Genomic DNA, 14407 nt, shown 5'->3' on the forward strand with positions numbered 1-14407 from the left:
TATCACGTGATCTTCAATCACCGATATTTCTTAAATCAAAAAGGATACCATTATAAATTCATATGGACATGTTGCCTTACATATTTATCGGAAAACAGTGAATGGACATGTATGTTTTTAAGTCTTAATTTGTACATATTCCAAAGTTCGTCTAAAAAGTTGTATATATGCTAATTACTGTAACTGACGTTCAGTGACAGTGTATTCGACACTATGAAGTAGTTAAATATCATTTTGCTTCTTGTAGTTCGTTATGCTTACTCACTGGCATTTTCTAGTAATTGTATGTAAGAAAACATACAACTTTATTGATAACAACTTCTGGTTTGTTGCATATAGCGATGAAGATGTCAGAAGCTATAGAAATCCGCCCTCACAAACCTTGATCAGCGGAGATCAAGGGTATTACATCTCGTCTGTCTATAAAGACCTAATCAAGTTTTGGTTTGGTTAGCGCTCAGCATTATTCCAGCTTTATGGCGGCGGTCTGTAAATAATCGAGTCTGTACCAGACAATCCAGTGATTAATATCATGAGCATCGATCCACGCAATTAGGATCGATGACACGCATCAACCAAGTAAGGAGCCTGACCACCCGATCCCGTTAGTCGCCTCTTACGGTAAGCATGGGCTGCTGAAGACCTATTCTACCCCAGATCTAATCAAAAGACTATTTTAATTAGTATCCAATCGGGTTGTCACAACTACTTAATCCTTTCAATCCTTTTCCTTACTGTACATCTGGCGCCACCACCCGTGTGCTTCCTCACCTGTCTGCTTCATTGCCCGTGTGCTTCATTGCCCGTGTGCTTCATTACCTGTCTGCTTCACTGCCCGTGTGCTTCATTACCTGTGTGCTATTTGTTATCCTTACTGTACATCTGGCGTCACCACCCGTGTGCTTCTTCACCTGTCTGCTTCATTGCCCGTGTGCTTCATTACCTGTGTGCTTCATTACATGTGTGCTATTTGTTATTCTTACTGTACATCTGGCTTCTTCCAATTATCTGTATGCTTCCTGTTATCTATTACCGTTGTTGTCAATGTTAATCTGCTGCTTATCACAGCATGTCATGCATTTATACCTTTCATCACTTGGTTTTTGTCACTCCTGCTTGATAGCGATGTAAGAATCTTTATCGAAACGTCCCTATTTGCTATAAACCAGAACTCGTTATTCATGAATTTGTATGTTTTCTTATATACTTAATCAGCAGTTACGATCGTACATCATATTAAACACAACTTTAATCTAGCTTACAAATTTTAGCTAGATTAAAGTTGTGTCAAATATACGGATAATATAGTCCTTATCATATTATTTGGTGTATAAACAATTTATTGTATTCATGTTGGTCGTGATACAGACATTTTACTACAGCTTCAAAAACATTCGTTTGTATAGTTACGATCCAAGGTAGGTAACTCTTAGTTTCTGTTCATATTGAAGTTTCTATAAAAATCAACGCAACAAAGATGAAACGAAGAAACACACTTCATCCAGAATATACCACATTTGGTAATGAGTATTATAATTATGTACCCGATTGGTTAATAAAAAAAACATTAGTTTGCAATGAACGAGTATTGCAAATTCTGCTTGTACAGGCATATTTCTAAATCATTCTATAATAACTAAATAATGATTTTTTAAAAATAATATATGATAATTATTTAACGGAATGTTACAAAGGGAAAGTTTAATATTTCGTAGGTTCCCCAGTCAAGACTTGCCCGTTCGGTTTCCGGTTTTCGGCCTTAATAATGGACATCCATATCAACTTCAGAACTAGATTTCAGGGATCTACTCAAAATTTGTAATTGGGACAGGTGTGCGTGACAAGTGACACGAATGTCTTGTCGTATGATCTGACACGCTCTCCGCATTTAGCGCACCTGGTTAGCCATCGGAAGCCCAGAAGTATTATGCGCCGCTGTGAGGAGTTGCGTCCCTTCGACTGATCGTGAGTTTGAATCCCAGATTTGCTCTGATTATGATTTTTCGTTATACACACATTAGCCTGTCGGTATTTATTTTCCGTGTTTCCCATATCCCGCCCTGCATTTTCGATCCGCCGCTGTGGAAAATTATGCCCAGGTGTGGTAAAAACCCAGGTCAGCTTGATCTTGCTTAAGCTATATCTATTCAAACTTCGCTTCCAAAGCAAAGCGACTCGATCTACGTCATAAATGAATTTAAGGGTTGTTACAAGGTGTTCTAAACTTTACAATTTCATAAAATATGTTACACAATAAGTGAAAACGGTTGTTTGATATAAAATATACTACTCAATAGAAATTTAGGAACGCCTGATGTTTTCATGTTACTAATATTAATCTATCATGACTGGTGAGTTTTGCAAAAAAAACGCAGCCTTTTTTTAAATGTGTTTTGAATCTAGGTCTTCTTTTGGTCAAAATACACGAGGGCGAGATTTGGTTTATCATCTAATTCTTAATGTATTTACTCTTACAATGATTTCAATTTGAAAAAAAACCAATGCGATATTGGAAAGCGTCTCAAACCTAATCGGGCGCATCACGGCGAAAGAAAATGTGTACTTTTTTCCAATTCAGCTGAAATATTTATCAACATGCATGCATATTTTTTTAAAATATCACTCCCTTTTCATTAAACAGAGGAAGGAGTGTGTGTGACATGACTCCACGTGTGTTACATGAGATAAAGTTTCTGTTAAATCGTCTCTAGCGATATATCGTGTTAATGAAGTAAACATTAATCATAAGTAAGAGTACATTAAGGAATCGACTTTTATTAATCACGTCAGTTCAATTTTGTCTGCATTGAGGGACATTTCATCGTCGTATATCAAGAGATTACAATATAAATTAACACTGTTCTGATATCCATGTGTCGTAGCCGCAAATAGCTGCCAACTAACCGATGCGGCGTAAAACAACAATAACTCAATCACTGTCAGTAGCAAGGGTGTTATAACCTGTCACACCTCTAACCAAACCCACAGTGTGATCACAGCTTGGGGAGCAGGGACTCGTGTGTCACGTGACTTCGATTCAGTTCGTCTAGGTTTGCAACGCCTGAAAAGGGTTTCACAAAATTGGCAACTCGACATAATTATATCACTATATCCCTCGCCACTGTGTTGAGGTACGGACTGTACAAAGGATATAATATTACGTGGAAATGGTTCAATATAGAAAATTTATATCAAGTATTTTTTATAAATCCAAAGAGAAATTTTTTTTAATTGAGTGGAATGTCTTAGAAGGGTATTTAGCAACCAGTCCGTAAGAGGACAATTCATTATAGTTTGGTATCATAAACGTGTATGAAAACTGGGGACTTGACCTTGAGAAGCAATCACCCACATGGAAGAGGGAAAAGTTCACACACATAAACACACACACACAAACGCACACACACACACGATATATATATATATATATATATATATATATATATATATATATATATATATATATATATATATATATATATCGGGAGCATCTGCATGTCAATATTTCTTGAATTATTTTTCTGAATATAATAGATCTAAGATTTCTCGAGTTATCAGGGTCTAAGGCTTTCAAATGTCAAACATACAGCATGAATCATGTAACATGATCTAAGACAATACATAATAATTACATATCTGATGTTTATATTTCATGAACTACATTTGATGAGTAAATTACCTTGGCATGACCTTGACCTTTGACGTGAATTTAATATGTGACATGTTAATTACCTAATATATAATTCATCATGACTGGTCGGAAATGTTTAATGCTGAGGTCCATAGAAAAGCACAGTGTGTTGCCTTTCCTGGATGTCTATTGTCAAAACTTCACCGAGACGGCTTGGTACAAAGTTGATTAAAGATAGCTTGAACCTAACGAAATGTGTCGATTGTTTGGTAATTTCGAGACCATCCAACAACGTACCAAGAAGCGCCATTGCGTTGTCCACTTCATCCTTCACCAGCTGCAGGAGATTAACAACGCCCTCTGTACCCTGTCAGGGGAGACAACTTGTGTAAGAATGTCCTTGCATGTTGGTGAAACATGGCCTACGAACAGCTCAAGGCTGTCACTGGTATTAATACCACTACTACCATGGTGGTACCTACTGACCTCTCGGGGATTCCGGCTTAGAAAAAGTACCCAGCATCCCCTGCATGTCACAAGCACACACACACAAAGAACATGTGATCTTAATGTGTGACTCATCTTCCGGAGGCAAGGGAGTGAACTGACTATAAAAGTCCGCGGAAACTGGATTTTTACAGTCAGTTCACTCCCTTGCCCCAGGAAGATGTGTGTAGATCGTTATTCATGCTATCAACAACTGGCTTGTCGGGCTCGAATACATTGTATTATAAGCCAAATTGTTTATACCTTACTAATGCGTAAAAACACCATTCACTCACTCACTGCACTCATAACGTATTTATCAATGTGACGCATCAGTAACACAAGGTAATGTCCAATGCAAGTCCCTATTTTGACTTGTACCTTATGTACCCGTGTCTTTGAGGTGAACAATTGACTTGCCTTTGCGTGTGTTTGTGGCGGGGACCACCGATGGGGCAGGATACGCTCTTCTTTTCACGAGCACTGTATCATTCCAGTTAGATAGTGATTTATAAACACATGCTCATGATGCAGTCGGAATCGTATAATTGATTCTGCTTTTAGCAGAGATTTTTTGGGGTAATGTTTTGGTTGCTTTTATTTACCACAACATTTCCAACTGAGGCGGGAAAGACTTTTGTTTAACGGGTCGGACCATTCGCCCATGACGCGGAACACCCAGATTCCATTCCTGTTATGATTAAACTTCACAAAGATCATTCATTGTGTGCGCGAACGTTGGAAAGGGGTGTGTGTGTATTTTTTAAAGCGGCCCTAATAAATAATCCTTTAGCTATATGTAAATAATAGAGTCTGGGTCAGACAATCCAGTGATTGATTGTGAGCAACGATCCAACGAGGTACGATGTCACGCCATCAACTACGTCACCTAGTCTGACCACCCGATCCATTAAGTCACGGGATAGAAAGCCTGTGTTGACTACAGGAACTAATGCGAGTCTCCGTTACAAACCACATCACTTCACCTTGTGCACGAGTCCCCATAATGCGGGCCTGCCCATGAACACAGCCCTGGCTCCGATTGCTATAGCCTTGATGACGTCATATCCGCTTCTGACGCCACCGTCCAAGTAAACCTCACAACGATCGCCGACAGCGTCCACGACCTCGGCGAGGACGTCTAACTGTTAGGAGTATAAAATATATCATACAATATTTTTAGTTGTATAACATTGCCTCCCCCATGTAGAGCCTCAGAATGAGCAAATGAATAGTGTGTAAAGCCGCTTTGAACATTTTGAGTAATAACACGGCGTGTGGAAGGAAAGCTCGAAGTGACGGTTAGACGGTTACCGCTTCGGTGAAACTTTCGAGAGGCGGTGAAAAACTATGATCATAATGCGGCCGGATCTGGCATTCGAAGCCAAGACCATCGTTTCCTGACACGGGCGGCAACATTTGAGTCAGTGAGTATGGTTTTACGCCGCTTTAGCAATATTCCAGTAATAACAACGCAAGGGATATCACATTGTACCTATGTCTACAATCGAACCCGGGCATTAGGCGTGAAGAGCGAACGCTTTAACCACTAGACTACCCCACCGCACCGTTAACTTTCAAATTTTACATTCTGATCACGAGAAGAACAAAATATAGTATGGTGTCAACTTCATGGGTAGACTTGCGAAACAGTATGCCCAGCACGAAAAATAACATTGCGCATATGGATATTCATAACCATATATGCACTTTTGTCCTTGACTTCGCTGCTAGTAAGTAGCGTTTTGAATGTGATAATTATGTTTTCAATAAACAAAATAAACTTTGGTGTCAGCATTAGTTGTGGGACAGACAAGTAATGGCGTTCGTTTCTATGGCTCGGTTCGGGCGAATTTCTCTACATTGCCCTTCGGGTGGCACAAATAACACTCATCCTCCGTCATCTTCCCGAGGCAAGGGAGAAAAAGTCCAGTTTCCACCCTTGCCGAACTAGACTGGAATTCCGGAGTTATATTTTGGCTGGACTAAACAGTCCACTAGACATCCGGTTCGTAAGCAACATGGATTTCAACGTGCAGATTTCGGTCGACAGCAGGATTTGCTAAGCACTTGGCGTGGAGATATTTCCAAATCTTTTCATGTTTTTAATCAAGGTCCTCACAGGATTTGATGTACTTTGCAGGGTAAGACTCGTTTTATTTCAATGTAAAGTTTGATTATCGATCAGATCGTCTTGACCTGGCGCCGCTATTTTGTTTGAAACAAATGCAAGTGATTTGAGAGATTGAATCTGACTGCTAAATAGGAGCGACATAGAAGGGACATAACTCGTAATGGTGGCGCCACGATCGAGCCCAGAAATTCAAGCCTAGTTCGGCAAGGGTGGAAACTGGACTTTTATAGTCAGTTAACTCCCTTGCCTCGGGAAGATGACCTTCCTCGTCTGTCAACAGATGTTCCCAGAATGATTCGACGAAACCCGATCTCAGAAAGCCACGTCAGGCTCACCAAACACCTTCTGTCACATGGATAACAATATAACATAAAACAGCCATGCATGTATTCCATCTCTACACAAACCGACACGCAGCGACATGCTGGCTTTGGCCCAATAAATCTGCATGCCCCGTCTCTGAGGCATATAACGTTTCTTGGTCAATGCACCACTGATGATAAAAACTTGCCATTGTTATGCAAATAGTAAACGTTCATCAAACTACAATACACTAATATAAACGGACGTTCAAAAGCTGAACCAAATTAACATAAAAATAACGTGAAAGGGATTTTAAAATAGAGCAATTTTTGTGGGCTTCGATCATTTACAACGATCAATCATTCACTCGCACTCATTTTGTTATGGATACATTGTGTGAAGCCCATTTCTGGTGTCCCATATCTGGTGCTGGAGTATTGCTGAAAGCGGGGTAAACCCATACTCACTCACTAATTTTGTCACTCACTCACTCCATCAACCCACTCACTCACTCACCCTATGATGATCAGTTGTCTACTCATTTGCATATTTGGCAACAGGTGTTTGGCTCTTTTGTCACCGTCAGTTTGTACGTGTAATTCACACCCCGAAAAGAACTTCCATAAAGAGAGTAAACTCTCCTGACACTCACCGAGGCCGGTACACCGTCTAACTGTCGCCCGCCGTGATTTGACACCCAGATAGCCGACACTCCGTGAGATACCGCATCTCTCGCATCTTCAGCTGAAAGCGTTATCGGGATTGGATATTACATAACAATGTGCATCATTTAATTGTTCGATTTTTTTATGATTATTATGTCAAGGGAATATTCTGATATTTGGAGTTCTTTACTGTTGAAAATGTTAATATTACTTCTTGAAAAGGCAATCCTGTCAAGTCAATCATGTTCTAAGAAAGAGCATTTAATCTTTGAGAAGACCTCTTAACTGAAAAGTAATGGTTGCATTATGGGCTGTGATTGGTTCATTGCTCACCCATTCACAAAATTTAATGACCATTTACCATTTAAAACACCCTTTACAATAACAGGCAGTCGCGTGAAGTTTAAGAGCCATTTGACGCCATCCCACGTGATCGATGGGTCCAACTGACTCCCAACAATTTCCAAATATGGCACATTGGCTGCCTCCGTTCTCAGAGATTTGAATATACCATCAGAAGCGTCGATGTTCGGTAATCTGAAGAAAAACATCAACCGGCCTGAACACGATATACTGAGCTGCACTACAGTAAAACGGAGGTAAATTAAATGATCGGAAATAAACAATTGAATCCGAAAACATTTTCAGCGTATATATATGTATATGAGCTCACCACTCGTCAAATCTTATTATAATGAGCCGTTTACTCCGATATAATACCTATCTGCGTGCCGAACGGAGGACGCCTATATACCGTAGAAGGTTGCGTCGAGGGAACAGGGAACTTTGAAGGCCCAATATAAATGAAGGATGCGTAGGTTCTTGATCATTCAGATGTCAGAATTCTAAAACAAATCGGCTTCATTTTTTCTTCACTTCGATTTGGAATCGAATCGAATCCCACACATCTCACACATGACACACACATTCCTTCGATCATACTTCCCATCTGGTGTAGATGCCATGCTCAGAAACGAGAGGTTGTACAACATATCCACAAAAATATAATGAAGTGGATTTAGTTTTTGGCCTTCGGATGTTCCCGATCATATTCGCTTTCTGGATACAGGAATCAGATATTTTTATCTGAATGCTTCGGTCTCTCGTATCGAGATTTTATAAGCCACGACGCTGGTTGGCTGAAGAGAAACATCACCTGACGCGACGTTCTGTGGAAGTGCCCTCCGATCTTCACACAGAAATGTATCGTATCGAGGTAAATGATCTGAGTTAATATGATTTCTATTCGTCCGATACATCCAACTGCCCCTTGCATGGAGAAAACGTTATATTCTACCATGGGGATTCCGGGTTAGAACTGATCCCCGGCAAACTATGCTTCTCATATAATGGGACCAGATGGATCGGGTGGTCTGGTTCGGGGACTTGGTTGATTGTCATCGTATACACCGACGCCTACCTTGGACGTAGCTCGACATATCAGTCACATTAGTCATGTACAGTCCCCCGCAATATTGCATTATTGCATATTGCATATTGCAGGACCTTAAACAAACAAAAAATACAAAGACCAATTCTGATTGGTCAAACAAATGTTTTCAACTTGCTGATTAAATTGACGGCCACCTCGCCGGATAGGTTTTAGGCCAATATTCAGCAATTCTGAGGATACGAGAATTAAGTCGAAATATAGAATGCCAGTTAAATTGAGGAGCGATGGGGTAGCTTAGTGGTTAATGCTTTCGCTCGTCACACCAAAAGCCCTGGTTCGATTCCCGACATGGTTATAAGGTGTGAATCCCATTTCTAGTATCCCCATTGTGATATTGTTGGAATATTGCTAAAAGCGGTGTAAAACCATACTCACTCACATACTAAACTAGTGTCCAAAAGAAACGATACCAACTTATTTTCAAAATTGTTTTTTACTAAGTGAATTGTCAAGTATGAAAACATGCCAATTCGTATTGCACATCCCAAACACAGCATAGTCGATAAAAAATACCGGGAACACGTGATCACTTCCGGGAAAAAACGTAAATTTCGTGAAAGTGACATTTCCCTCTCTAGCATGTTCTGCACGTGCAGAAAAACTGTATAATACGGCTGATCAGACACGTTGATATCACAGCAACAAAAAGAACACAAGATATGCCACGTTTGACAGCCTTCGAGAGAGAGAGAGCCGTTGGAATGGTCCAACAAGGAGCGTCACACGTCGACGTCGCCAGAAGGTTGGGCTGCGCACGCATCACTATCACCAGGTTGGTGCAGCGGTTACGTCAGACAGGTCAGACGTCAGACAGGCCCAGGAGTGGAAGACCACGAGTAACCACGCCCCGTGAAGATCGTTACATCCGGGTATTACACCTGAGGAACCGCACCGTAACAGCGACGTCCACGGCGGCTACAGCACTGGGACACAGGATCAGACGACAGACCGTCTACAGGAGACTACGGCAGTATGGTATCCGGCCACGTCATCCCTACCGCGGACCGCTCCTGACGCCTCGACACCGGAACAACAGACTGATCTGGGCCAGGCGAGTTCGACGTTGGCAACGGCGGGACTGGGCACGTGTTATGTTCTCTGATGAGAGCAGATTCCTCATCTTCAGAAACGATGGACGGCAGCTTGTATACCGACGATTTGGTGAACGTTTGGCGCCTAACTGTATCCAACAGGTCCGGCCGTTTGGAGGTGGAGGGTTAATGGTTTGGGGTGGCATATGTGGTGACGTCAAAACGATGCTTGTCGTAATTCGTGGAAACCTGAATGCACAGCGTTATCTTGATGACATCCTACGGCCTGTTGTGGTGCCCTTTATTCAGCAACAGCCTCGTGGACTCCTTTTCCAACATGACAATGCAAGGCCACACACAGCAAGATTGACACAGAACTTCCTTGCAAACGCCAACGTACAGGTTTTGCCATGGCCCGCATGTTCACCGGACATGAATCCCATCGAGCACTTATGGGACCACCTCGAAAGGATTTCTCAAAAGCATAACACCAATCCTAAACTTCTGCATTGTTTAGTTTTTCTTTTATGTCGTTGCAAACAGGTGGTATCGTTTCTTTTGGACACTAGTTTAGTTCAATGGACGTTTGTTTCGTGTTTTGAAGGCGGTAATTTAGTGGCAGAAATCGAAGGCGTAATGTTTACAACAGAACCACCCAATCGCAATCAAAACATATGCCAAGCCATGTAAAAGCCCACTACTTAAAACTACAGAAGGTCAATAGATAAAAATAAGTCTGAAACCTGAGATGACCCGGAACTGTAAATCCTTCTCTCATGGAGGACAACCTCCTACCGGCGACCGGTGCATCTACCGTCAAAACAAGGGCAGAGAACCCAGCCGCCTCAGCTCTCCGCACCAGCGTTTCTGTCAGGCTACGCTCCTTGAATATGTAGAGTTGGAACCACCTGACGCTGTTGGGAGCTCCGACTGCTATGTCTTCAATGCTGAATGTTGAGACGGTAGACAGACCAAAGGGTAGCTGGAGTCGCTCACATGCTGCAACAACGTTCAGAGTTATAGTCGAAGATTTGATACACTAGTGTACAATAAGGTAAATAGTAGAATGTACCGCATATTAAAAACATAATAATATTCATTGTAAATGGATACTATGATCACGTTTGTCAGATTTGTCTCGGTAACCGTACACATTGCTGCCACGCCTACTTGCGGTCTACTTTCAGCTACCCGTATAAATCCGGGTAGAATTTGTCTTCAGCAACCCATGCTTGTAGTTAAAGCCGAATAACGCGATTGGGTGGCCAGACTCACTGACTTGGTAGAGTCATGTCATCGTATCCAAATTGCGTAGATCGTTACTCATGTCATCAATCACTGGATTGTTTGGTCCAGACTAGATTATTTCAGACCGATGTCATAGAGCTGGAATATTGCTGGAAGAGGCGTCAAACAACAAACAAACAAACCTTTAGCTATTCCCATCTCCCCATCCAGGTGAGCCATGCGGCATATAGACATGGGAGCCACGCCCACTGGACAACTGACCGGACTGCCCAGCACTGTAGTGGACATGTCTCTCTTGGATACGTCCCTCAACACCCGGGGACGGAATCGGTATCTGGACACACAACAATAACACGCTTTTAATAAACCATGTTTCAATGACGTGCATTAGCGAAATGTTACAAATTTAAGGTAAGTATCAATGCTCGAGTAAAATAGATATCGGACGATTGTCTGGTGTCACTCGATTACTACATCTAGGTCTCTCAGCAGGGTTTTTGTTTGTTTGTTGTTTAACGCCGCACTCAGCAGTATTCCAGCTATATCACGGCGGTCTGTAAATAATCGAATCTGGACCAGACAATCCAGTGATTGACACCATGAGCATCGATCCACGCAATTGGGTTACGATGACATGCATCAACCAAGCTTGACCACCCACTCTTACGACAAGAACAAGAACGGCAAGCATTGGTTTGCTGAGGACCTATTCTAACTCGGACCTTCACGGGCCTCAGCAGAGTTTAGTGAAGCAGATCTCAGACGTTTGCCTTCGTGGTCGTGTGGTAGAGCGTCCACCCGGAGAGCGGAAGGTCCGAGGTTCGATCCCCGGCCGCGTCATACCAAAAGACGTTAAGAGATGGTACTTGTTGTTACCCTGTCTGGCGCTCGGCATTAAGGGGCTAAAACAAGGACGGTCGGCTCGGAATCAGTATACTGTGTCTGAGTGGGGTATTCATGTTAAAACTGCGGCATGGTATCTCAGTGGGCTAGCACTATAAATCGGCATCAGTCCGGACAAGTACAAGCATCCACACACACAGATACAAGTGCATGCTATATGAGTGCAATAGTCTTGGACGCGACGTTAAACCCCATTTCACCTCACCTCAGACCTCACCAACTCGGTGAAACCCACGAACACGAACATGATACTGAATCCAAATCAGTGTGAACATGGAAGATACAACTGTATGAGGGTAAACACTGTAGTAACAACTGTATGGGGGTAAACACTGTAGTAACAACTGTATGAGGGTAAACACTGTAGTAACAACTGTATGAGGGTAAACACTGTAGTAACAACTGTATGAGGGTAAACACTGTAGTAACAATTGTATGGGGGTAAACGCTGTAGTAACAACTGTATGGGGGTAAACACTGTAGTAACAACTGTATGAGGGTAAACACTGTAGTAACAACTGTATGAGGGTAAACACTGTAGTAACAACTGTATGAGGGTAAACACTGTAGTAACAATTGTATGGGGGTAAACACTGTAGTAACAACTGTATGGGGGTAAACACTGTAGTAACAACTGTATGGGGGTAAACACTGTAGTAACAACTGTATGAGGGTAAACACTGTAGTAACAACTGTATGAGGGTAAACACTGTAGGAACTTAAACCCCTGCTTGCTCACTCACTCACTCATTCACTCACACTACCTCCTATACACCAGCGAGTTTTCTTGCACTGTCTGCTCCAACGATGATCCTGCCTTGAAGTAATTCTCAACCATGGAAGGGAGCTTGTCCTTAGCATAAGCCTCATAGTCCTCTACACAGAGTAAGGGGGGAGAAGACGTTTGCATGCTTCGGGGGTCACGTCCAGGAACACTAATGTACAGGTGTGTTGTACAGGAGGTTAAGACCAAACTGACACAGATTTAAGGCTATCTTTAGCTTCAAGGTTGCGAGTATCTAATCAGTATGAAAGCATGTCAAGACTGTGTGAGCACTAGTATTTAGGAGATACCTTTTCCGTGTTTTCGTCCGTCCGTCCGCTTCTCAAAGGGAATTAATTTTCTCAAAAACTATTTCAGTTGGAGAAATGCAATGTTACACATCTTAAATGAGTTCGCAAACTGGTGTCTTAAATTCGTTTGATCTCATGGCCCTTGCTCAGTGCTTTTCAACTGCGTGAAATGGGGGAAAAGATTCCTCAGAAACTACTGCAATTACATGAATGAAAGAGTGCATGCTTATATAAGAGATACTTGTCAAGGCTGAGTTCGAAAATTGGTCCCGTCAATTATTTCTTTCCTGGGTTATTTCCCTTGCTTCAAGTTTTTGTTTTTTATTTTTGTTTTGAGCATACACAGTTCCGGCCCTTGTTCCATGTTATTTTACAAAGTGCATAGTGTCTGCAATGTGGACAGGTTCTAAGAAACTACTGAATTATTTTTCCAGAGAAGGGACCTTGTGTGTGTATTAATTTCACGTTTTCATTTTTTTTCTGATTACATAAAGCAACCCTAATGCCTATCTCTTCTTTAGTTTTTGATTTTTTAACCTTTTTTTCTATAATTCATATTTATAACTTTCTACTTGTAAACAAACAGAATTCTAATGTGTCCCAATGGCGGGGGATAGTGATAACGCTATTTTCTTGTTTTAATTTGGAACCGAGCGCTTGAAAGTGATGATTTACTGGTGGAAATAAGCATAATGGCACAACCTCATTGCCAACGGAACCCCTGAAGTTTGCCTGAACAGCCGCAGACTGACACGAGAGAGACTGCAATTTTTTGTGACCAGTGATTGTGTGGCCCTGACTACGTTGTTAGTGCATGTTTTACTTAATGGTATGTGTTCGGAAACGGATTTCATCATATTTCGTAAACTGTTGCTCTGATATTGAACGTACAGAGTTCGAATCGGCTCTCGGTAGCAAATGTTATGTGCAGGCTGTAGATAGAAAAGACATGTTAAATTTTGAGGTATCGATTAGATACCTGATTTTAACCAATAAGAAAATTCTTCAGTGTTATGGTAGAATCATAAACGATTATTGATGTCGTCGATTGTTTTATTGGGTTTTTATATACTGAACAACAAAAGTTCCTGTGACATTGAATAAGATTTAATGCAAAGTTATGTTTTTTACCAAATCTGAAACAATTTCGGTTAGCAACAGATAAAAGATTTCCGTAAGTGTAAAAATGGTTTAATTTGCCATACTGACTTCAGAAAATGCCTGATTTCATTAAAAAAAAACAACCCATGAACATGCCAAAAGGTCAATTTACAAATCAATAGCGTGTGTGTCCACCTCTGGTTGCGATGCAAGCAACACATCTTCGTCTCATGGAATGGACCAGGCGTCGCACAAAGTCCTGTGGGATATCTGTCCATATCTGCTGGAGCATGTTTCGAAGTTCCTGGAGTGTCTGTGGAACACGTGGTTGACGTCGAAGGCGCCGATCCATCTCATCCCACGTGTGCTCGATTGGTG

At 41.6% G+C, this 14407-nt stretch overlaps 1 protein-coding gene across 1 annotated transcript; it reads right to left on the reverse strand.

The window, feature by feature from the left end:
* Positions 1 to 2750: 2750 nt before the first annotated feature.
* LOC124119539 (2-Hydroxyacid oxidase 1-like) lies at positions 2751 to 12845 on the reverse strand. The gene is made up of 8 exons (XM_046482093.2): positions 12619 to 12845; positions 11134 to 11285; positions 10447 to 10702; positions 7581 to 7756; positions 7207 to 7298; positions 5104 to 5262; positions 3929 to 3998; positions 2751 to 3061 (listed from the first exon to the last, which is right to left on the reverse strand). The coding sequence occupies exons 1-8, from the start codon at positions 12762 to 12764 to the stop codon at positions 2994 to 2996; spliced, it is 1119 nt and encodes a 372-aa protein (XP_046338049.2). The 5' UTR covers positions 12765 to 12845; the 3' UTR covers positions 2751 to 2993.
* Between the last annotated feature and the right edge of the window lie 1562 nt (positions 12846 to 14407).

The sequence above is a fragment of the Haliotis rufescens genome, unplaced genomic scaffold (assembly GCF_023055435.1).
Source record: "Haliotis rufescens isolate VD_foot unplaced genomic scaffold, xgHalRufe1.0.p SCAF_3, whole genome shotgun sequence".
Lineage (NCBI taxonomy): Eukaryota > Metazoa > Mollusca > Gastropoda > Lepetellida > Haliotidae > Haliotis > Haliotis rufescens.

Coding starts and splice junctions, on each gene's coding strand:
- LOC124119539 (XM_046482093.2), bottom strand. CDS start 12,764: ATGCAAACGTCTTCTCCCCCCTTACTCTGTGTAGAGGACTATGAGGCT. Junction 7,757..10,446: donor ACAGTTCCGGGTCATCTCAG/GTTTCAGACTTA, acceptor GTTTTTCTTCAG/ATTACCGAACATCGACGCTT. Junction 7,299..7,580: donor TGTAAAGGGTGTTTTAAATG/GTAAATGGTCAT, acceptor TAACGCTTTCAG/CTGAAGATGCGAGAGATGCG.